General features: G+C 31.4%; 1 protein-coding gene across 1 annotated transcript; it reads left to right on the forward strand.

The window, feature by feature from the left end:
• Positions 1–2,820: 2,820 nt before the first annotated feature.
• On the forward strand, positions 2,821–19,247 carry LOC143062596 (uncharacterized). Its single transcript, XM_076234260.1, has 4 exons — positions 2,821–2,924; positions 8,131–8,199; positions 11,320–11,417; positions 19,144–19,247. Exons 1-4 carry the CDS (start codon positions 2,842–2,844, stop codon positions 19,245–19,247), a joined length of 354 nt encoding a protein of 117 aa, XP_076090375.1. The 5' UTR covers positions 2,821–2,841.
• Positions 19,248–25,479: the final 6,232 nt, after the last annotated feature.

Here is a 25,479-nt window from a genome sequence, read left to right on the forward strand (position 1 = left end):
AGGTGTTTTGCAACATTTGGGTCTTTAAAGATTGACGTAGCATGGGCATTGATAGACCCATTCAGTTTCTTAATTCTGATTTGTATCAACGACCTCACTGCCTTAATCCATTCGGAAAGAGTGTCTACGTCTTCCTTCTCGCGCTTAGCCCATTGCCTGGCATAATCCTCAACTGAATCCATCAAAATTTTAAAGTTGAATTTCCAATTGATGGATTTAGGCTCACGATATTTCGGACCTTTAGATAACACATTTCGTAGAGAAGTGTTATTAACAATGTTGAGGTCACCGGTAATAACGTGGCCAGCGGGATTATATGTGAATTGGGAACTAGCACAAGTGCAATCGGGAGGTTTAGACTTGAAGTCGTCAATATCGAGATCCTGCAAAACGTGTTTGTAATTGAAAATTTTAGTTGCAATAGGTTTGGTATAGGTATAAGAAATGATTGGTACAGGCTGGTCTTTGAAATAAGGAGGTATTTTTGATTGAACTAATTTATGATGAAGGATATTGCCTAAGTTGACGCCATCGATACCTTTGTTGGCAAAGGAAAGATTAAGGAAAGATCTTTTCTCTTTTTCGTCTTTGCCAATGCGGACTGGCTTGAAAAGTCTGTGACTTGCAATATCCGAAATTATAGCTGTAATTTTGTATAGGTTTGAATGAGGGTTTGTAACGGTGGATTCCAAACATAAATTGAACAGAGAATGAAGTTTTGAAAGGGGTAATGAATAAAGTTTCGTGCGAATGTGATGAATACCTTAAAACTTCGTCCAATCGGTTTTGCCTGGTTTTAAAACTCTATGACACAACAACTAGATATAGGCGAAGATATGATACAATAAGATAGAGTGATTGAAGATTTTGAAAGTAAGATCGATAGAAGCATTTGAAAGTAAGATCGATAAAAGTGTTTGAAAGTAAGATCGGTAGCAGCTTTTGAAGGTAAAATCGATTCGTTGCAATAATATGATATGATAAAGTCAAGAGTGAGGTAGGGATCTTCAGAATCCTTAATACCAAGACACATTTCAACACCATTTCCATTTTTGGCGAATTGTCAAAACCAGAAAATGAGCTGGAGGTTAATTATAACCATATTTCAGATTGTTTCAAAAACCGAGTGTAATTGAGCAGGATAGCCATTCAGTTTTCAGTTTGATTCTCTGTGGGAAATGAAGATCCGCTTGAGCTGTTGTTTGGTTGAAAGAGACATCGATCTCCTCTTCATGCATGTCTTTTAGATGCGTGTTATTGTTGGCAGAGACTTTTGCAACAATCACCAAACATACCAAGCGTTACCAGATGCTGGTTTTGTCTTCATTAGAACAACAATTGGCACGAGAATAAGAAAAATATGAAAACTAAATCAATAGAAAGCATTGAAAATAGTATTGGATCGCTCAAATTTTGTAGCACCTCCAAAACATAATAATATAACAAAAATACCAAACTCCGAGGAAAAAACTCAACGGAAAGTCCCTAAGCAAATGTCAAAATCAAATGTTCAAACACATCAAACGATGGATCCATGAATAGCATATAAACTGAATTGGGACAGGCATTTTCTCATGTAGAAAATGGTGGATTCCATCTGGTTTTATAGCTATTTAAATCTCTCGTATGTATGACAGTCACATATGATGAGTGAACTCCTAGCCACATTTTCACTAACCACTTATGCAAGATTCTAGCTGCGACTCTGCTTCTTTGATTCACTCTATGTAGTGCAAATTTTTCGTGTTAGAACATATTTTCATGATTAGAGTCTACTTTATCATACATTGCTCGTACCATTGCGTATCTATAATACATTTAATCTCTTTCTCAACTATAAAGCATGCGTTGTGTTTCGGATAAATGTCGTCCAATGTATATTTATTAATTTTAGTATTTAAATTAAAAAGTTTATGATCATCACAGTGAAACTGGTCGAACACGCACTTGATTATTTTACATGTCACATTGCTTAAATCATGACCAAAACTTCCTTGTTACATCAAAGTGTGCGGTGAGTTCCCAAACAGTATAAATGAACGGATTGTGTGAAATTATCGTGAAAAAAACTACATTTGACAAAAAGCTTCATATTAAACTTTAATTTCTGTGTAGTTTGTTAGGTATTTGTACTTTAAAAAAACATGTATTCTCGTACTGGTTATGAAGTTGCTGTATAAAATCTTCTATAAGCTTAACATGGTTAAGCAATCAATATCTGGCTGAATTAATTTGGAGCTTGCTTGCAAAATAAGTCGAATATAAACTGATAACACCATGGTTAAAAAAGAAAAATGACAAACAGACAAACAATAGTACCCAAAACACAATCATTCTTACAGTATAATTCGGTTTTGTCAATGATTACGTTCCCTTATGTGCGATTTGTTAACCCACTGACAGAGATTAAAACGGAAGAAGTTTGCGTTAAAAAAAGAAGGTAAGCGCTGCGCCACCATATTCTTGGTTGCTATCACATGTCATGAACCTCAAAGTTTCCTCAAGTACTCGTTTTTATAACAAAATGAAAGTTTCAAATGCATGCCCACATTTATATGAATATAAATGTAAAATGCGTAATATGGATTTAAAACTCAATTTGTTGTTTTATCCTGACACTTCCTTGTTGAGATGAGGCCCAATGTTTTTGTCCAATATAACAAAATTTATAAGTCCTCATAAAGACTCTCTTCTTCAACAAAAGAAGATGTGATGCATTGGATTATTTTTTCGGATGGAATTTCACTCGTACCTATATATAGTAGTAACTTCCTGGTTACACCGAAAGGTGTTGTGATCTTGTATATCATAACCAGTGCAGTTCGAATTAAATGGTAGGCAATGGTAACAATGAAGCCTAACGTACTTCTGGTATCTAGTCTTATTTTCATGGTGATTTTAAAAAATGTTTATTCATGGAGTGGGTGAGTATTAATCTGAAAAATGATAGATCAGTTTAATGATTAAATAAAACTTACATTCCCTGGCCCAAAGAATGTAAGTAAAACATGATAAAAAGAGGGAAATATATCAAAGAGATATGCAAACATATAAGTCGAAAACAAACTGTCAGCATCACGGCAAAACACGTTTAAAAGACAAATAACAGTTAAAACAACAAGGGAAACTAAACACTGAGCAACACGAACCTCACGTAAGTTTTATGTAAGTACAAACCTGATAATAAGACTTAGATTGGTAGGTTGCATTCGAGGAAAAGGTGGTAGGATTGTGGTTACAACAGTGGGAACGTATGTATGTCGTCAATTGTGAGACAGATACTCCGTAACGACCAATCAAGTCATGACTATGTCAGTAAAATTATACATGGGTAATTTCAATGTTACCATTTTGAACTTTAAGTTTGATACTTTCATTGTAAACTGCAAACCTCCAACAAGGAATTATGATACGAAAAGCAAGTTCGGACGTATATTATTCACTAGAAAATAAGATAATATATATACTAGTATATGCAGTTGCTGCTGTAATGTTGCGTCATATAATAACATTTTCACAATTTGGCAACTGAAATAAAACCTTGTGTCGTCAAGTGTTGTCCTGGACCGCCCGACATTGTCAAGATATGAGACAGATATAATTGTGTTTTTGGTATCTTTTATCTCAGTTCAATGGAATAGCATCATATTACCAAACTTTTAATTATTCAGTGACAGAACATCATACATATAAAGTGGAACGTGAAGTTACGAATAGTTCAATTTCATTCTTCTAAAGAAGTCGGCAATAAAAGGATCTCAATTTTGTCCCATTGGAATGCAAATTGTTTTTCCAATAACACGCCATTTAAACATGTTAAACGTAACAACTATGTTGTAAACCAAGAAATCTATCATCTTAATTATGTTAGTAGATTTTCATTATTAGATAATGTTTTAATTGAACCAGGGTGCTTTTCTTTACAATGTACGATTTATCCATTCTTAAAACATGATACTGAATTGTCCAATTCCTTTTAATGAAACACAAACAACATAAATAGTTTTGATCTTGTACAACGCTTAAATTTAAGTAAACAGTATCGAAAGTTTGTGGAATCATACATTTTAATAATTGGTCAGCAAAGATAACAGGTCTTTTATTTTATACAATCATACAGTTAAGATGCCAAATCAAGTACTAAGTTGAAAAGCATTGAGGATCCCAAAATTCCAAAAGGTTTTGCTAACAAAACTAAAGTATTTTATTTATGGGATAACATTTTTTCAGAACAATTCAACAAAAACGTAGAAATAGCAAAATCAATGTATGTACAGATAAACGCAATATTGAAATATTTTAAACTATATGAAATTGATATTGTTATAATGAGATCAATAAAGTGATCTGAGGTAACGAACTCGAAATTATTAATTTGAGTAAACGAAAATCAAATCATTGACTTAATAATTTACCAGATATATTCTAATCACTACAGACACGGGCAAAACGTACAAATTGTAAATATTTACGCCGTAAGGATGGACCAAGGGAGCATCTCACCGTCCAAATATGGAAAAATAACAATCAGGTGTTTGTATAAAATATTTCGTGTGAAACTGAAATATAATATCTAAATAAAAATAAACATACCAAGGTAATGGTAGGTATTTCTAAATTTATAACTTAAATGTAATTTAGACGCATATTTACTGAGGTATGTCGTATAAACTTTGATAGTTTAGTTACATGAAATTTTAAATGTATAACATGTAAAGTATTTGCCTGGTTGTACATGATTGATTGAAAAATACTGTGCATTCATTTATGATAGTTGATACTTTTTTTTGTGGTTTTAGGAAAAATTACACTCTCTTTGATATTTGATATCGTGGTGATACCCAAGTCTGCAAACAAGCATAAAGAAAATATATACTTCGCTGAAATAAATTTTAGATTGGTGGTTTACCTTTACAAATATAACAATTAAAATTGAAAACCAATTGTTCAGAGAAAAATTGAAGGTTTTTCCACATCTATTCAAAACGTTATTGACGAGACGCTACTTTCGGTTAACTTAAAGTTACTTATGGCGACAATGCATAGCTTTCTTCATCATACTGATTCAATAACTAATTGTTTCTTTATATTTTTGCCTGAAATTAGAGAGATAATAGTCAACTTTCGGTTTTAAAAATGTCACTTGCGGTCACACATGTATCGCTATATTGACACTGATTCCAAAAAAAAAGGTTTCTATATACTTTTGCCTATAATATGGGAGATATTGGGTACTTCCGGTTCAGTGAAATTCTCTTCCGGTCTCAAATACTGGTTCATGTTTGCATATTAAAATATGTTTTGTTTCTAGGTACTTTTTGCATGAAATAAGTGCAACATAAGCTACTTGCCATTAGTTTACTCCAGGTCATTTTATTGTGATTTTTTGCATGGTTACATGTCAACCAACAGTTTACAAAACACCCTTTGGCTCTATCATGTACCAAGTTGGAGTAATAATCATTAAACCTTAGATTAAATCATTTCAGGTCCAATTCCTCTGATAAAATGTCATTGGATTGTTTCAGACCAAATTTATCCTATCTTCATCACAATAAGGCACACATTTTGCACCAATTCTTTTATAAATATTATTTAAAGTGACAGATGAGATCAAGAAACAAGGAAGTGTCAAAATTTTGAATTTGACCTTGACATTTAAACTTGACCTAGTTTTCTATTCTTTCGACCAAGGACCTCAAATCAACAGACCTTTTGTCTCTATGACTTATGGTTTACCAGTCACAAATGCATATCACTTATTTCAAATACATTAGTAAAAAAACCTCCATATTGAGTTAACGTATCGCTTACGTCAAAATTGAACAAAAAAATTAGGATATAGAGAGCAATTTGGTAAAATGAATTTTTCGCTTTTTTTACGTTTACGGAGGAGATATCACCACAGTGAACACATTGTTTTGGGAGATAACTATTACAATAAATAGTCTTCGACTAAAAACGATCAGTCTTAAAAGTGCAATAACTGTTCGATATCATATGCAAAAAAAAAAAATATAAGCGACATCTTGCGAAACCACAAAACAGGGTACGTGACAAATTTGGCGGAAGAAAAAAAAAGTAATCAGAACAAAAACAATAGATATTTCCACATAATAGTTGAAAGACCTAATTAAAATCCCACGAGTCATTTTGAATCCACAGTAGCGCAAAATATTTTGTACGTGATTTAGATCAAAACGAATTATTTATTGTTAAGTTGTAATTTTGATAGTTAAAGAAGTCTAACACATACATTAGCGATCGCAACTATTTTGTAGAAATGCAAGACAGCGAAACTAAAAGTTTTGACATCTAATAGATTGCAAAAAAAGTGTTCAATTGCATTTATATAAGCATTATATACTGAGCACCTACGAAAAAATGTATTGCTTGATTTCAAAGTTTAAAATAATTTTAAAAGTATATCAAAATAGATCTGTTATAATTATGGAAGATATGGAAAGTAGAATTCTGTAAATTTTAATGTACTATTACAGTGATGTTATTTAATGTAGATAATGGAATCAAACAAAGAAGAATCCACTCTGCATATAAAATATTTTATAGTCAAAGCCCGTACTCCATACAAGGCAATTTTACTAAGATGTTCATAATCATGTAACAAAATATAGTGAATACATGTTTTGTTCTGTGGGGCACTGATGAGTCTTATGCAGACTAAACGCGCGGCTTGCGTTTCAAATTAAAAGCGTATTATGATAGCTTTGATAACTATGTATATACCACATTTAAAAGGGTAAAGACTTCATCATTTGATTAAAATGCTATAAAAAGTAAAATCACAAAAATACTGCAATCCGAGGAAAATTCAAAATGGAAAGTCCCTAATCAAAGTGTAAAATCAAAAGCTCAAACGAATGGATAACAACCGTCATATTCTTAGGCATTTTCTTCTGTAGAAAATGGTGGGTTGAACTTGGTTTTAAAAGATTGGATTTTGTTGCCAAATAATTTTTGCATGCCATATATACAAGAGCAAAGACTTTTGCATCTTAATATAATGATATAAAAAATGTGATTTTGTTGCTAAATGATTTAAAGATCAACTAAAAATTTCAATCCTTCAGATCTTGTTTTAAAAGTCTGAAATTGAGGGGGAAAAAACGATTTTGATAACAAGTTGTTATTTCATTGAATTGCATCAATATTCTGCATATTTTAGTTCATGTCATCGTCAATTATAAGTTAAGCATAATTAGTTTAAAACTTGCCAAAGTCATGATTTCTTATAACTATATTTTTAATATGTTTAGAAATAACATAAACGGACCCAATATGAAATAAGCCTTATTTAGCAATCATGATCAGGTTACAAACAAATGTTTTAAAATATTATAAATTGAATTATGTCTGTTAACATGTCTGCTATTGTTATATTTTACTCTAAGTTTGTAATATGCTGATATATGATCATATACATATATTTTCTATATATATAAGATAAGATAAGATAAGATAAGATATTTTTATTTCCAATTATGGGCCCCAAAGGGCATAAACATTACAACATCAATAATTTTTTCATAATACAATACAAACAATGAGATAAAAAAAAAAAAAGATAAACGAGAACTATTTAAGCTCTTAAAGAATACATAGATAAAGAATCTATAGTATGTTGTTTTTTTTTTAATACTAATGCATTTTATTACAAGTGTGGTTGATATAGATAACAAACAAGCAGCCCAAAAAGAAAAAAAAAGAAAAATAGATATCCACATATGTATAGTACACAAAAAGTTGGATCAATTAAATATATAATAATTAGCCAAAAAGAAAGTAGAAATTAAACATGTCCATGACTCATCCTGTGTCAGCAGTAAATAGGAAAGCATTATGGTTTCCTAAAGGCAGCTGACACCAGGGGACGATACCTTATGGGCCATAGGCATGTAAAATGTGTGTAAATGTCTCTTTCCTACCTGTATCAAAAGCAAACAAGGAAGCATCATAGGTAACTTGAATGCAGTTGATACCAGGGGACGATGCCTCAAGGATATAAGAGAACATTTGAATAAATAATATATCTTAACAAATATATATATAGATTGATATTAGGTGAAAGAGGTTTTTATCTGATTTTCTTAACTTTTTATTTTATTTCAGAATGGTTTGTAGTCGTCGCATTTGTGCATGGAGACCGGAACAAAGGTGTGAATATTCAACTTGGAAGGGGTAAGAAAAACTCATTAAACATAATACCCAGTATTTACATGTACATGTATTAGACTAAATATCCACGCTATGTCCGACCGTATGTAGCTAAATAAGGTTTCATTGGCTTGAATGAGTATACATAACTTCCAACAATGAAAGATCTACAATGTTCTTATTTACATGAACAATTATTTACATGCAAAACATATTTTGAACTTTTGGTCTTCAATGATCTTTAACTTCGTTCTTTTTTTCCTTTTTAACTCTTTTTATTCGATCGTCACTGATGAGTCGTTCATAGACTAAACGCGCGTCTGGCGCATATACAAAATTTCAATTCGGGTATATATGATGAGTTCATTTGCAAGAAATCATTTAAGAGTATTATTATTGTAAGCATTTCTGTCAAACAACCAGTAACTAAGTCACACTAGACAAATGATGTGACAAAAGCTTGTACAATATTTACGTATTCACTTAAAAATATTCTGATTAGATCTTATATTTTCGGGATATATTTATGATGCATGTTGAAACTCGAAGTTCAGCGTCTCGGTGGTTGTCTTTTACGAGAAAATGTCAATGTTTTAGTAAAATGGATTCCGATTATTCCACAATGAAAATAATAAGGTTCGTTGAAAGACTTGGAAATCAGAACTTACATGCAACAACCAGTTTTGATCAGGAAATTGAAAATTGCTAAAAAGAAGAACTCCAAACTCACTGCAAGGATAAGAAGCTACCTAGCACAGGAGTTACTATGTATATGCAAATTTTATTTTGGATAGACATTGTTGTCAGGTTTGCATTGTATATAACTTATTTGATCACGACAGCAATCAAATATTTGTCAGGCAGGAAGTTTTCTAATTCATCCGTTTTTAGCCGCATTTGTCCCGATTATCTTCTTTCTCAATCCGATTCTAATCCAATTTCTATCTTTTGGAAAAACAACAGCGTCCCAATTCGTTAGAATATCATCCGACAGAGATCAGTCAGTGAGTACACAGTGAACCAAAACTGACGGACGATATCCGTTAGAAAAATGTCGCCATATTCGGAATGATCTTGTACCGTCGGAACGCATTCCTTTCACAGTCGGCTGTACTGCATTGCAAATGGTTTGTCCGGAACCGTATTGTGTTCTGTATCATATCAATAATTGTGTCATATCAATAACGCAACTGTTCCTGAACGGTTTCGGCAAAGACGGTTCGCATTCGACAAGATCTTAATGCAAATTGGACTCAATCGGCAAATAATCAGTAATCCAGATCATACCCGTTCTACAGTACACTGTCAAGAAAACACAGAATATTGTTACGATTTTTATCCGATATAACATACTCTGTCACGACATAGTCACGATTTTAATCCGCCTAGACAAAAACAGCGGCCTTTGTTTTTCTCGTTTCTTTATTCGGGACTTTAATGGTTTAACTCTACGGTCAGGATTTCCTTATACAAAAGAAAACGTACGGCTTACATTCACTGCATCTGTACTTTGTTAAATAAGAGGGACGAAAGATACCAGAGGGACAGTCAAACTCATAAATAAAAAATAAACTGACTACGCCATGGCCAAAAATGAGAAAGACAAACAGACAAACAATAGTACACATGACACAATATAGAAAACTAAAGAATAAACAACACGAACCCCACCAACAACAAGGAGTGATCTCAGGTGCTCCGTAAGGGTAAGCAGATCCTGCTGGACATGTGGCACCCGTCGTGATAACAAATCCGGTAATTTGTCTAATTCGGTAGGTCACATTCATGAAAGGGTAGGGGACTGTAGTTACGACGTAAGGAACATATCCGATATCCTTTGTGAAGATGATAGACAACGTCAGTACGCAGAATCTTTACCCCAAGACCATCATGTATCATTTGTGCAGTTGATACGGAATATTTATTAACAATATCTTGGTACCTTCCGATGAACTTTTTTAGAAAAAGGACGAGACATTGTTTGACATACCCCTGGTTACAGATCAGCTGAATTATCTATTGTAAAGGAGCATACAAATTAATTCTGTACATACAAATGTATATTATTCGTCTTAACATCGACCCAACAATATAAGATTATGTTTGTCTGGTTTGCTCGTGTTTTTTTTTCTTCCCTGGAAGGTATTCGAACTCATGCTACTGAGATATTGTGGTACCAAATCGCCATGTAGTATGCCCGACGCGCTAGACCACTCAAATACCTTCGCTCTACAAAAAATAAAGCTCCCAATGTCCGAAATATACAAATGTGATGTCGTTAATTCATGGGAAATGTCCGTTGTTATTCTATGGTGTACATGTTGTAATGTATAAGCGGGAGTAGTTCAGTGCTTCTGTTGTTGTCATCGTATAGTTGATGTGTTTTAGTATGTTACCCGGAGTTGTTTCCCCTTAATCGATTAATTACTGTTGTACAGCAGTACACTACTGTTGCTTTAATTTCGGCCCGTTGTTTAGTATAAAATAGACAAACCAATGAGACATACTATGTAGTTGAGAAAGTGATGACAAGAAAAAAAGAGAGGTCAAGATACCAAAGTGATATCCATTGCAAGAATGCACAAATTTGAACACGAAAAAACATAGAAAACTAATGATTAAGCAACACGAACACCAAAATTTTCTGAGGTGATCGCACATGCTCCGCTAGGCTAAGCAGTTCTCAGTCTACTAGTGGCACGTGTCTTTTCTTACTTTGAGTATTAAATAACTCAATCACTGTATTAATATTAGTTTTGGAAAATATGTGGTTTAATTTACATTAGCCGTTGTAATATAAAAATGTACTTGGGACAAGATCCCTCAATAATAATGATATACCTCTATCATATTTGCACTGAGTATTGTGTGTCCTGCTTGTACTTGATGATGGCTACTATTTTAGAAAGCGGTAATTGTGATACAAAACTTCATGAAAATCTGTTTCCATTTATGCCATAACTATGTTGTATCATGAGTTAACAGTCTCAGGTTTTGTTTTTCGTAAAAATATTTTATTTTAAGATACTTCATCACTATTTGAAGCAAACTTGTAATTACTTTGTTGTACATTAACTGTCGTTCTATAAAACTTGTTTAATAAATGTACAGTAGTTAACTTAAGATTTATCTTTGCTTATTCAGATGCTGTTCATGGAAAGTGTTCACAGTAAATTACTATCTCTATGAAAATTTCTGTTGTTATGGTTGGACTACAAGCAGCTATCAGAAATGTGATACAGGTAGAATATAAGTATTCAATAATATAAAAATACACAACGGTTAGTGATTTTAGAATTGTGAATAAATATCATATTCATCGCTTAATTCTTTAAAAATATAAACAGGTTTCGACTCCGGCAATACTCATAAGACATCACATAGAAAGGGAAACAAACTATCAAACAAATGAAATATATATTTACAGGTTTGAATAATCAACCTACGAAAAGACAAGTTGAAAAATATCTAAACTTGTAAACACTTAATTATGTTTACTCACAGATACTAGACTGTGAAGTTTCGACCGCAGTGTTAAACAACTAAAATAACAATATACTAGACTCCTGACTTGTTACAGGCATTTATTTGATGACGTTTATGATATCTGTGTGCTAAACAAATTATAATTATTCAACAGTTCACAGTTTGAAAAATACAACATTTATTATGTAGTTCACAAACAGACAGTTCACATATTATTAAATCCGCACGATATTTTTCGCATGTTATAATACTTTTAAAAGATAAAAGTTCAAGTAATTTAATCCACATTATAAAATCACAGAATAGTATTATAGGGGCACTAGCTCTAAATTCATGTTCACCGATTTTACTCATATTCACATTTTTGATTTATAATAATGTAAAACATTTATTCAAATTATAGAAAGTCTAAATAAACAATTTCCAGGGCATGGACTCGGAATATTTTGTTTTCGTTTCCAGTGTATTTCAGTCTTAACGCCATCTAGTTAACTATCGAATTGACCTCCGAAAACCCCGATGGTCATTTAAGCGATATAAATATAAATATGGATATGAATAGATTGGGAAAGCGAGCAATTGGATTTTTCTAGGTCGGTTTAATTTTATATTATAGATTAAAAATACATATAAATAATTGATTTTACTAGTAAAAGAATGATATTTTGTGGATCTAATTAGTCAATAGTATGATATACATTTGTTTCGCTTTCGCTTGATATTCTTTTCCTTTAAATAACTCAATACACACGATTCATGCGATATCCATCTGTAGCTAAGAGGTCACATCAAAGTTCACATGAAACGGAATCAATGAGGTAGAATTATTCACTTGCAAGTGAATAATTAAGCATCAATGTTTCTTGAATTATTTTGAAAAAATTGAACCAAACTTGTCACTAGAAGAGAATTATTATTTCACCATTTCTCTTTCATTAAAGATTGAATAAAATTAGTCTTATTTTAGATTGTTAAAATATCTTGTAGCTAGTGCCCCTTTCAAAAAATTAAAGAAAAAGAATTGTCCGTGTCGCTATATACGCTATAGTTGATTGAAAAGGACATTCATATATTGGTTCAACTTTCTGCTTTAAGATACAGCAGGTTTTAAAAAATCCAAAACTATATTCATAACTTTAAATTACTTTGCATAGCTGACACTATTAGGGTTCAATTGTTTATTAGATGAAGGATGAAGAATCTTATTTGTTTTAAAATAAATTACTACTTTCCCCCCCAAAAAAGTGATATATAGAATACAGATTTTTCTTCAACTATGATAACGTAAGTAGTTTTTCATTATTATTCAAAACGTATCTCTTCTTCGTATGGTTCTATTTGATAGCATGCAATATTTTTTGTTACATAACTTGTTATCCTGTGAAAAGACTGACGAGATTTGCATTTAGCTAAAGTAAAATTCACGTATTTCTTATCTATTATACGACCGATCTTTTATGGTTTGATAATGAGATTTTATTTTTCAATACACATACATACATAAAGCGTATTCTATATCTTAAACGCCACCTTTTTCGTTATCCGATGTTCTATTTTCAATCTTTATTCATTTGTCTTTATTTTTTGGGGACAAAATGTTTGAAAACGATATGTTGCTGCCAAATTTTCCATTAATGATGGAAATAATAATAAAAAAAAAAACAACTGAGAAGATGGTATTTTAGAAGTTGTGCTCGATACAATAATATAAAAGACATTTCCAGCAAAATATTTTACATCCTTCGAAGTGCTCTCTCTTAAAGTATTCTATCCGTTTATTCATTAATAATTGACAGAGGGTTACCAATTGTTCAACTGCATAAAACATTTGATGCATTTGGAATATGTTCCTTATGTCGTAACTACAATTCCCTTACCTTTTCACGAACGTTTGATAACTGTTTCAAAGTGGCATATAATGTTTGGAAATGAATAGGGTCAATAATTACAAATGAAAAAGAGTTTTATCTGATGACGTCACAGTTTAGTCATAATAAGAACTGTTTACGCAAAAAAAAAAAAAAGAGTTTAATCAGTTTTCCATCGTTATTGTGGCAACATCCTGCGCAGTCAAGAAAAAACAAAATAATTACAGCGAAGCTTTATTATAACTATTGACATATTCTCACCAAAAATAAAGTTGTTTCTTGGGTGCGCACATACCTTTCTAAAAGGAAACATACTTGAAGTCTAATGAAAAAACATGGACAATCAAGATTTTTTTTAAAAATATGCAAATTTAGTCATAGTTTGTTGCCATGGTAACTTGTTCAATGTGAATTTGTTTTTCTTTCTGAATACCTTGTACCTAAGTCTAGTGTGAACAAATGTATAATATGTGTGATAACTTTTTAAATTGGGGTTATATATGGGCCAAATAAGGAAAAAAGAATTAAAATGATAGGTGTTTATCGACCTTGACTGGCTATACAGCCCTAGTACGGTCGGTATGATAATTAAAGTCCAAACGATGCCGCTAATATTTGTTTCCGAATTTATAAATCTAATTTTGTATCACACATATCAAATAGAGGCGGTATTGAATATTATAGATGATTTTACATTGTTTTACTTGTATATGAAATTAGAGACAATAGTATTTGTCATTCACACAACGTGCACCCTGACATTATCCCATCTCCATGTGCAGGAAACCACTTGATTGGGATAAAACCATTATTTGGTATATACTTTGTAAAAGTTTTTCAGACATATATGTCAAATAAACAAATTTTATGCAATTACAAAAATTTATACCCATGCATCTATAGAAAAGAAGGGGACACAATCTGACAAAGTAAATTTAATCAAGTTAGTTTCGAAGATATATTTGAAACATTCACTTTTCCATTTTTATAAAATTGTACGGATAGATAGACGCATCTGTTATCTTGTGTGACAAAGAATCTCGAAATGAATTATAGAACTATTCTAACAAGAACGAAGTTAGTTGTTAGCACGTGTTTGAAACTCTTGGTTTAACTTCATAACTTATAAATATATAATGAGAATACCATATCGCTTCAGATTTCATGTTTTAATATTTCAGACTTAAAATTTTATTTAAGTGGTTTTAAAAATTTCTGATCTTAGAACTTAAAGTCATATGAAACTTCAAATAAAAAAAAATATGCATATGTTTTTTTATAACTAAATGATTAGTGCTTATTATAAAACTTATGTACATACCTTTTTTCTCAAAATATTCAATGTCAAGAAGTTTACTTTTTTTAATTGCTTGCTTCCAGCAATCAATTCCCCGACATGTTTTCCGTATATGCAGTTTCATCAAAGTGAACTTTCTCGTAAAAATCCGGTGATCGCAATATGCTAGACTGTTAGTGAGAATGGAAAACCAAACGTAAATATCGCTCCTTCAACAAGATAAACTATATCTATTGCTTAAATAAAACGGCCACGATTTTTAACCAAATACTAACATTTAAAACTTAAACTTTTAAAACATCTACAATTTAGGCTTGAAAAAAGTAAAATCACAAAAATACTGAACTCAGAGGAAAATCAAATCGGAAAGTCCATAATCAAATGGCAAAATAAAAAAAACAAAACGTATCAAAAACGAATGGACAAGAACTGTCATATTCCTGACTTGTTACAGGCATTTTCAAATGTAGAAAATGGTGGATTAAACCTGGTTCTTTAGCGCTAACCCTCTCACTTTAATGACAGTCTCATCAAATTCCGTTATATTTACATTGATGCGTTAAATGAACAATCACAATAATTAAAATAGCAGTTCGTAATATGAAAATTAATGCATTTTATTTCTAAGTGCATTTTACCGGATCTGATATACTAACCAAACAATAAAATTTACTGTACACTGATTTTTTAGTTATGCATTTATGAGTGAATAGTTAATTGATTAAAGAACATTGGCAAATATATCCGTGTATATCGAGTCGATTTGGAAAAACATTTTCAAATAAAGTATGCGTTTTGGTAATGATAAAGCTTTGAGACTTAATAACTTAATAACAAAGCAATATATATAGTTTAGGCTAATAATTCGGAAAAGAGCTATATTAGTAATTGTTATTAATATCAATTTCATTCAAAATACGTTTCTTCTTTATGAAGACATGGTTTAACATTTAAAATTCATTTTCTTACGGGTGTATTATATTCTTCTGACGTTTTAGTCTCATGCAGTCTCGTTGAAATCTCCTTCTAAAATTATTTCCAAAATATGTGATACAAGTGGAAAATAGCAATGAATTTGATAATTATCATAATCAAACTTAGCTCTGTGAAAGAATTGTGTATTTCCAATAAGTAGTTTTTGAGAAATGAAATTTTCAAATTTTATTACTAACCAAGTCAGTTTTTTTAGCTGAAATTTTGAGAGAAATGGACGAGAGGAACAAAAATGATTTTACCAGAAACATAAACATCCCATATAACTTTTTCTTTTCAAATTTCCTAGATATGTATTTTGCAATCCTTTACAACAAGGAAGTTGAAATAATATGCATTTTATTCTTTAAACAGAGAAAAATCACAAATTTCCAAAATTGACAACATGGTAAATTTGACACGAAAAAGCATCAAAATATGATAAAACTTTCTTATATTAACACCTACCCATAGTTTTTTTTAGTTGAATTTATACAGATCGGTCCACATCATCTTTATTGAGAGTATGAAAAAAGTTTAATTATGGAACTGTGAATTTTTTCATGATAATAGCCCAAAAATGGGTAAAAAGTTATGAAAAATGGGAAAATCATCAAAATTAGGTACTTTCAAAGGGCCGTAGCAAAAAAAAAAAGCACACCACCATATGATTTTTTCTTCACCAATTATTTTTTTACAGTCATATCAACCCAAAAATCAGGTTTAGAAAAAAAGTAATTCTAGAAATTTTTGGCTCCTCAGAGGTGTACATCCTTAATACCTTGTTTTGAGTACACATAACCAAAACTATACCTACATTGACTATCGACGGCGTGTACACAAAACTACTTTAAACCACATGTAAATAATGAGTGTTATCAATGGGAACGTAATTGTGTTTAATTTCCGTGTGAACTACACTAACAAAACACTGAGTTTAGGTCGATGTGACATTTTGTGCTTCTTTATTACATATTTGTTTGCTTTCATAGTGAATAATATAATAACACCATATTGACTGCTTTACCCCTATGTTTGACATTTTTACCAATTATATCTGGTTGTTTTATTCACATATCCTTGTCATTATAAAGGAATTTTATGCGACTGTAATACAAGTGAGGAGTTTAGCCAGCTTTCAAACCAGGTTTTCGTACTATGATCAACAAAATTATTTATCTTTAAAAGAATATTTCAGTTCTACATTACTGTATACCTTTCTTAAAAATTATTTTCATATAACTGTGTACATTATCATTTTTGGTTTGATTTTGTTTAAGGTTATTTTTGTCTTTCTGAAATTGTTTAACATCTCACCATTTATTCATGTAATTTTGTATTTACATTGTGCCATAGATCAAATTTATTCGTTCAGTGTATATTCACTTGTGTTAATATGATTTTTGATTGAGTATAGCCATTTCAATTGATATGTTATAGTGTTTTGTGGTGATGTTACACTATTATTAAAGGAAAGGATGAATGTTGGTACCTTTTAAAATACTTAAACCCGCTGCATTTGTTTGCACCTGTCCTAAGTTAATGTTCAATGGTTGTCGTTGTTGATGTGGTTCATTAGCGTTTCTCATTACTCGTTTGTTTTTATTTAGATTAGACCGTAGGTTTACCCGTTTGAATGGTTTTACACTATTCATTTTGGGGGCCCATTATAGTTTGTTTTTCGGTGTTGAATACCGTACTTTGACCTATCATGGTTTACTTTCACTTTTCATATCAAATTAATCCATCATTTTCTACATTATCAAATGCTGTACCAAGTCAGGAATAATACCAAAAAAAAGTAAAATCACAAAAATACTGAACTTAGAGGAAAATCAATTCGGAAAGTCCATAATCACATGGTAAAATCAAATAGCAAAACACATAAAAAACGAATGGACAACAACTGTCATATTCCTGACTCGGTACAGGCATCTTCAAATGTAGAAAATGGTGGATTAAACCTGGTTTTACAGCGCTAACCCTTACACTTTGATGACAGTCTCATCAAATTCCGTTATATTTACAATGATGCGTTAACTAAACAGACACACTATATAAAATAGTCAAAATATGGGTACAGCAGTCGTCATCGTGTAACAATTTTAAAAGGAACAATGAACAGAACACAAAAACATCTATCTACAAACACATTCATTGATTAGCGTGTCTGACGTCAGAAAATTTTATACGTCACATATATTTGTCGTTCAATGTACATACAAACAATTTTAACATTTCGCATAGGCAATGTTAGCATACAGGGTTAAAAAATCAAAAGTATGTAAGAATAAATTTCAGAAATAGACCGAGATTTAAAATAGTCCAAAAGATATAAAGAGTTTATAAGAATCCATAAATAGTTAATTCCACTACGCGATTGAATGGTTTTGACGTTTGTGGTTCAACGTATTTTGTAATTAATAATAGAAATATTGTCATATTGACATAAAATAAACCAGTATCATACTGACGGGATCTTTTAAAGTACAGATTCACGTTATAAGAACTAAAGAAATACAAAAAGTAGCATAAACAAAACACACCACCCAAAAATGAAAGAAAAAAGAAACACATGTATAAGTACTGAGCCACGTTAAACGGATATCACATAAAACAATCCAACAGTAAAAGTATTATTTTACAAGTGTTATCCATTCCTTTGATGTGTTTGAGCTTTCGAATTTGCCATTAAATTCGGGTCTTTCCATTTTTAATTTTTCCGTTCAGTATTTTTACTTTTTTCTAACATAATTTGAGTATTCAACGAAAGATAAATCATGCAATCAATTCTCCCTCAGTACTGTTTTAATCCAATAGGCAGAGATAAGTTCCAATATGTTAGTAATATAGACTAATGTCATTTTATTAGAAATCTCTACCATTTTGTGATTTTACTTTTCTCTGTTGCTTTGAATATTCTAATTTTGATATGAAAATACATCATACTTTAACAAGAGGATTGATTTACGAGAAAATTACTTTGTATTGTTATTGATATAATTATTGATATATTGAAATATACTTCACTTCATAATGATTTTTTTTATTCCTTCAATATTTGTTTGCTATTTTGATTTGTTTGTTTCGAAAATATTACTGTGATTGAATATCGGTTACGCTTATCGACCTAATCTATCATAACTTAATCAAACATAAGATTACTAACTTTTGGTTAAACGTTTTGACAACAATTGTGCCGAAAGAGCTTTGGAAATAGCACATGATACATTCAGTCTAACATCCACTCACTTCCTTATTGTACAAATCTATTCGCACCTATTCAAGTAAAAACAAATTGCGTCAATATGAAATAAAGTGAAGTGAGTGTTTTTTTTATTGCAGCAATCTGTAGACCTGGTTGCGGAAATGGAGGACGATGTACTTCCCCTGGTATCTGTTCCTGTCCGGCTGGTTATACAGGACCTCGCTGTTATGGACGTACGTAGATCTGATATAACAGGGAGAAGGAAAATGTTATATGTTGACACTTGAGTTACAATTTTCTTCTTATATTTCTGTAACCATTTGAATAGAAAATTGTAAACCATTGTGAATGTTTGACATTTTTCCTTTCTCTTTAAGAGTCATGCTCGCATACTAATCCCTGCTACCCAGGAGACTGCACTGGTATTGGATCATGTATCTGTCCTACTGGATTTTCTGGAAGTACTTGTTTGACAGGTAATTGTTTTATTTTGTATGATAAAGTTGCAAATAAAGGCAACAGTAGTATACCGCTGTTAAAAACTCGTAAATCCAGGGACATAAACAAAATCGGGGTAACAAACTAAACCTGAGGGAAACGCATTAAATATAAGAGTAGAACAACGACACAACATAAAAATGTAACGCACACAGAAACGGACTAAGCATTAGACAAAATCCGATGAGAATAACTAATATAACATTAATACCAAATATACGACATTGGGGATAGAAAAGTACCATGACAAGTCTTATAGTAATGTGAAATCACACTCAAACACAAGAGATAACAAACGACACAACGGAAACACAACGTCAAAATGTAACACATAGAAACGAACTATAATATAATAATGGTCATACTCATGAGTTGGTACTGGACATTTGTAAAGAAACAAATTGTGGATTGAACCTGGTTTTGTGGCATGCCAAACCTTGCACTTTAATGACAATGATAAATATAACATTAAAATGACAACATATTATTACAGGACTACAAGACAAATAAATAGAAGAACATATTAGACAAAGAAACACATGAATAATAGCTAACAAAAGGCATCAGGTTTAAAATTCAATACCCCAGAAACGCGCCGTCCACACAAAACTTACCAGTGACGCCCAGACATAAAGGTTCGAAATGCAAAACAAGTACAAAGTTGTACAGCACTGAGGATCAAAAGTTCGAAAAGGTTGTGCCAAATACTGCTAGGGTTTTCTGCTTGGGATAAGAACATCCTGATTATTTGGAACAATTTATGCTATTGCAAACAGTAAATTTTATCAAATGAATATAAAAGATATACATGATAAAACTGAAGTATTAAATAATCACAGAAAACAAAACCCGGATACACAAATAAACCAACACAAAAAATTGACACATCCGACTTCAAGGCCTCAACGCAAAAAGTTAAAAAAAAAAGTGACGTCACATAGGAAGTGGTGAAAAGGCACAAAAATGACGTCACATTTGAAATTTTGAAACAGCACAAAAATGACGTCACAGTGGAATGACTTAAACTATATCTCAAAAATAAGATAGAATTAGGATTGATTTAAGATTATATTTGAACTTAATACTGATATTACATTTAATAACAATGCACATTGCAATACTTATTAATACTTGTTATTCCTACAGTATTTTAAAATTGTTTTCCATGATAAATCAACTTTTTTATGAGAGATTTTTAATTTTAAAGTGATGAGGAGAGATTGTCCAGTCAAAATGGGTTAAAATGAAGACATCTGAAATGACGAATTTGTTTTATAACCTTTTTTCACTGTGAAAAATGAATTTGTACATTTCGCAAATAATTTAGAAATGAATAGAAGAGAAAGTAGTTTCGAATATATAAGTTCGTCTCAACCAGTGACAATTCTACGACAGATACTATCCATCTGATTACATGTGATGGTAATACAAGGACACCCAATCTGTATATATAATTCGTCTAAATATCAGCCCAACAATGTAAGATCTGTAAATTTGTGGAATCAAATTTTTGTTCTTTCCTGATAGGTAGTCGAATGCTATTGAGATGTTGTTGCACAAAATCGCATTGCGTATGCCCGACGCGCTAGACCACTCGATAACATAGGCACTAAAATAATAAAGCTTTTGGTGGCTTGGTGTAAGCATTCCTCCTAAAATTTTGTTTAGCGTCGTACCATAGTAAATGATTTTAAGACATATATATATATATATATATATATATATATATATATATATATATATATATATACAAATGTATATATATATATATATATATATATATATAAAGTGCCTAGAAAATCAACCTAACGATGTTAGAGTAGATTTGATTCGTAACTTCCTCCCCGGCGCCATTTTATTTCTAACTTCTACGACAACACCGCCTAGCATTGCGCAGAGACCTTGCCAGTGACAACTCTACAACAGATTTATCCATCGGATCACCAGCAGTGATGGTGATACATGGCTGTATACATTCTGTATATACAACTCGTCTTAACATCAACCCAACAATGTTAGATCTGCAAATTTGCTTTCATCAATTTTGTGTTCTTTCATCGGCGGGTTTCGAACCCATGCTACTGCGATACCGTGAGACCAAATCGACTGCACTGTAACCGGAGCGCTAGACCACACGACAACATACGCCTCAATACAAGTCTTAATTGAAAACTACGTTCAAACCTATGATTGCGTTGGATGAAAACCACAATTTTTATACGTGTGCATGTTAAACAAATTTCGTTGAAGAAGGGTCTAAATACAGCACAAACAAAATTTTCCAAAAAACCAAAAAAATGAAAAAGTATATTTAACCAAAACGCATTTGACTAACAGGTCGAACAACTGATATTCTTCAACCCTGCTGACTGCCATTGGCGATTGCAAAATAAAATTGATCACAAGATGTAACAAAAAGGATCTTAATATGAATTTAATACTAAACAGAAAACAATAAACTTGTGGCCAAGCTGTTATAACACAAACATATAGTGTCAATATTTTTTTTGTACATCAGATCCGGATTTCGACAATAAATGTCACTTCAGTGATACTAGGGGTCAACACGGTATTTGGAATTTTAAGAGTCAATATAGGATGAACGGATCATATAAACCTGAGGGAAAATATGATACAAGCCCAAACGAAAAAATATAAACAAGTCTAAATTGAAAACAACGTTCAAACCTATGATTGCGTTGGATACAATTATATTATTATACAATATAATTTTTATACGTGTGCATGTAACAAATTTCGTTGTAAAAGGGCCCAAATGAAACAACATTTTCAAAAGACAAAAAAAGTGAAAAAGTATATTCTAACAAAACGCATTTGACTAGCAGGTCGAACAACTGATGTTCTTAAACCCTGTTGACTGCCATTGACTATTGCCAAATAAATGGCTCACAAGGTGTAACAAAATGGATCTTTATATTGATTTAATACCAAGTAGATTCCATTGCATTTACTATAAAAGCCCATTAAGTACAACTATATCTGTTACTGTATTTGAGTGTGTCTCATTTTTATTTAATGCAGTGTTAATATTTAAGGGCTTTAGATAATGAATGTTATAAATTTTCAATGACATTTTCTCATATAATCAAAAAATATTGCATTATTATGTGGCAAATATGCAATGTGATTCATTAAAGTTAAATATATTAAACATTGTAAAAGAGAAGAGGCGAATGATATCCAAAGGACCTGGACATTGACAATATGCTCAATTATGGATGCAAATTTTTTTTATTCATAATACAGAATTGTCAGTATAATTTGTGACGAACTCTTTTCTGTCTTTTCAAACCAGTAAGATCGGAACCTTTACATGAGGAAAAGAGGAAATTCCTCCCTGTTCAGTTTACTAATAAAGGAATTAATGAAATCAACACCTGTAATGTTCGACATCACAAGGAGGTTAGAACTGGAGTCAATTACATGCAATATTTCCGGTTAAATGCCAAGTTAGAGATTTTAACCCATTTTCGCGGTCCACTGAACATAGAAAATGATACATGGGGCATCCGTGTACTATGGACACATTCTTCTTAAATTCGATTAAGTACATCACAATTACATTGATTTTCGAATGTAATAGATTACATAACAATTACATTGCCATCGAATCAATTATATTTCAACTACTTTTGTTTAATGAAATGTAAGAGCTATATCATTAAAAATCAAATTGTTAAAACTACAACAGGCTATAAAGTTAGAATATTTGTTTCAAGTTTTAAAATTTCTGAAGTGATTGTTACATGTAATCACCATTTGATTTCCACTGTGGTAATTCATTTTTATTCTTATATATTTGGGAACAGAAATTTGTGGAACATAGTATAATGTGTATATAGATCAATATGAAAATATTTTGTATACTTAAAAAATCATTTCTTACTAAAAATGTCAATTTAGATGTAAAAGGTTGTCTTTTGAACCTTATATAAAAATCGATTTTACCTTGAAGAATTATTATAGTAAATAATAGCATTATTTTGGTATTTTTCAAGTAAAAATTGTCAAGTATATTAGACTCCATTCTAGTATGTTTTGACTGCATTATTTACAGTTTTGTTTTAGAAAAAAAATGAATACTAATCCTATTTTGCCATATATAAATATGATGGTTTAAAATAAAAATTATCTTTGGCATTTTAATCAAGGGACAAACTTTTACTCAATATTAAGATAAGTAAAAGGATAATTAGTTATCAAAGGTACCAGGATTATAATTTAGTACGCCAGACGCGCGTTACGTCTACATCAGACTCATCAGTGACGCTCATATCAAAATATTTATAAAGCCAAACAAAAACAAAGTTGAAGAGCATTGAAGATCCAAAATTCCAAAAAGTGGTGCCAAATACGGCTAAGGTAATCTATGCCTGGGATAAGAAAATCCTTAGTTTTTCGTAAAATTCAAAGTTTTGTAAACAGGAAATTTATAAAAATGACCACATTATTGATATTCATGTCAACACCGAAATGTTGACTACTGGGCTGGTGATAATCTCGGGGACAAAACGTTCACCAGCAGTGGCATCGACCCAGTGGTGTTAATAGTTATCAAAGGTACCAGGATTATTAATACCAGGATAAACCTGAACTTAATAATCAGTCTCATCGTAATAATTGTCTTTCCATTTAGTTGCAGATGAATCAATTCAGCCTATAATAAATCACTGTAGTGCAACATTCACGTTCCATATGTACAATCAAAATCCAGCAAAAGACTTGGACCTTTTTAGTTATTTTGGAGATGCTACGAAACTAAATGTGCCTTACATACTCTGGTCTAATCAAATGGATTTCAATATATTGCATATGACTATGGAAGTTCAATATGAAACAGAGTACAATGGTACCCAACAATTGCCAGATTATGCCTCAAGCATGAAACTTGGAATAATTGGTGCTAAAATTGAAACTCAACATTTCAAAATAGGTTCAGGTAAGGATTAATGCCCTTTTAAGTCGATGATTTGCTGACATAAATAAAAAAATATAATTCTTATCACAAATGCAAATGGTGTATTGCATTGATTAAAAAAAGTTTTCAAAGGTCATTATTGACATTTTTCCTATATCCTTACTAGTTAATATATATATAATTTTACCGATATGATATCTGGCAATTTTCTAAATATGTTTTTCAGCAAATTCCATTATACTGACAACAATTTGTGAACAAAAATAACAGACTTCATAGGTAAAAAATGTCCAAAAAATGTTGAAAAGAAGCAAAATAAAAAAAAATCGGAACTCCGAGGAAAATTCGAAACGGAAAGTGTATTTGTAAATGGTCAAATAAAAAGCTGATAAATTGTAAACGAATGAATAACAAATGTCATATTCCAGACTTGGCAAGGACATTTTCATTTGTAGAAAATGGAAGGTAGCTAGCTTAACTTCTCACTCAAATGACAGTCACCTGGTAATTTACAACAAATAAAATACAGATGTACAATACAAAATACCAATAATGATTGAAACGCAATCGTTATCTACCATATTATTCAGTCTAGAATTATATTATCCAGATTTATCATATACTTAGCATTGATATGGTAGCTTTTGCATATATGTAATGAACGGAAGTACATAAGCCAAAATTTCCCACCCGGGATGATAACCCATATCAGCTGCATCTCGGGCACACAACCCCTAATAGTGCCTCTCGTGCAAGTTACTTCCGGTGTTTCTGGTATTGGTTGTTTACTTTTCCATTGTGACGTCAGATATTTTTTATGACGACGTCAAAAATTACGGGAACTTTTGTGGGGATAGTTTAGTACTTGCTAACAAATGCGATTGACAATTATGAATCATTTTATAGTACAACAAATATCGAGTAATAATGATCATAAAACTCATCGAAATTGTCAATGTTTCAAAATACCTCTTTAGGAAATGTTACCATAGATATATATGGAGATAGTAATGATTTTTTGGTCACTTATAGTATA

The sequence above is a fragment of the Mytilus galloprovincialis genome, chromosome 2, assembly GCF_965363235.1.
Source record: "Mytilus galloprovincialis chromosome 2, xbMytGall1.hap1.1, whole genome shotgun sequence".
Lineage (NCBI taxonomy): Eukaryota > Metazoa > Mollusca > Bivalvia > Mytilida > Mytilidae > Mytilus > Mytilus galloprovincialis.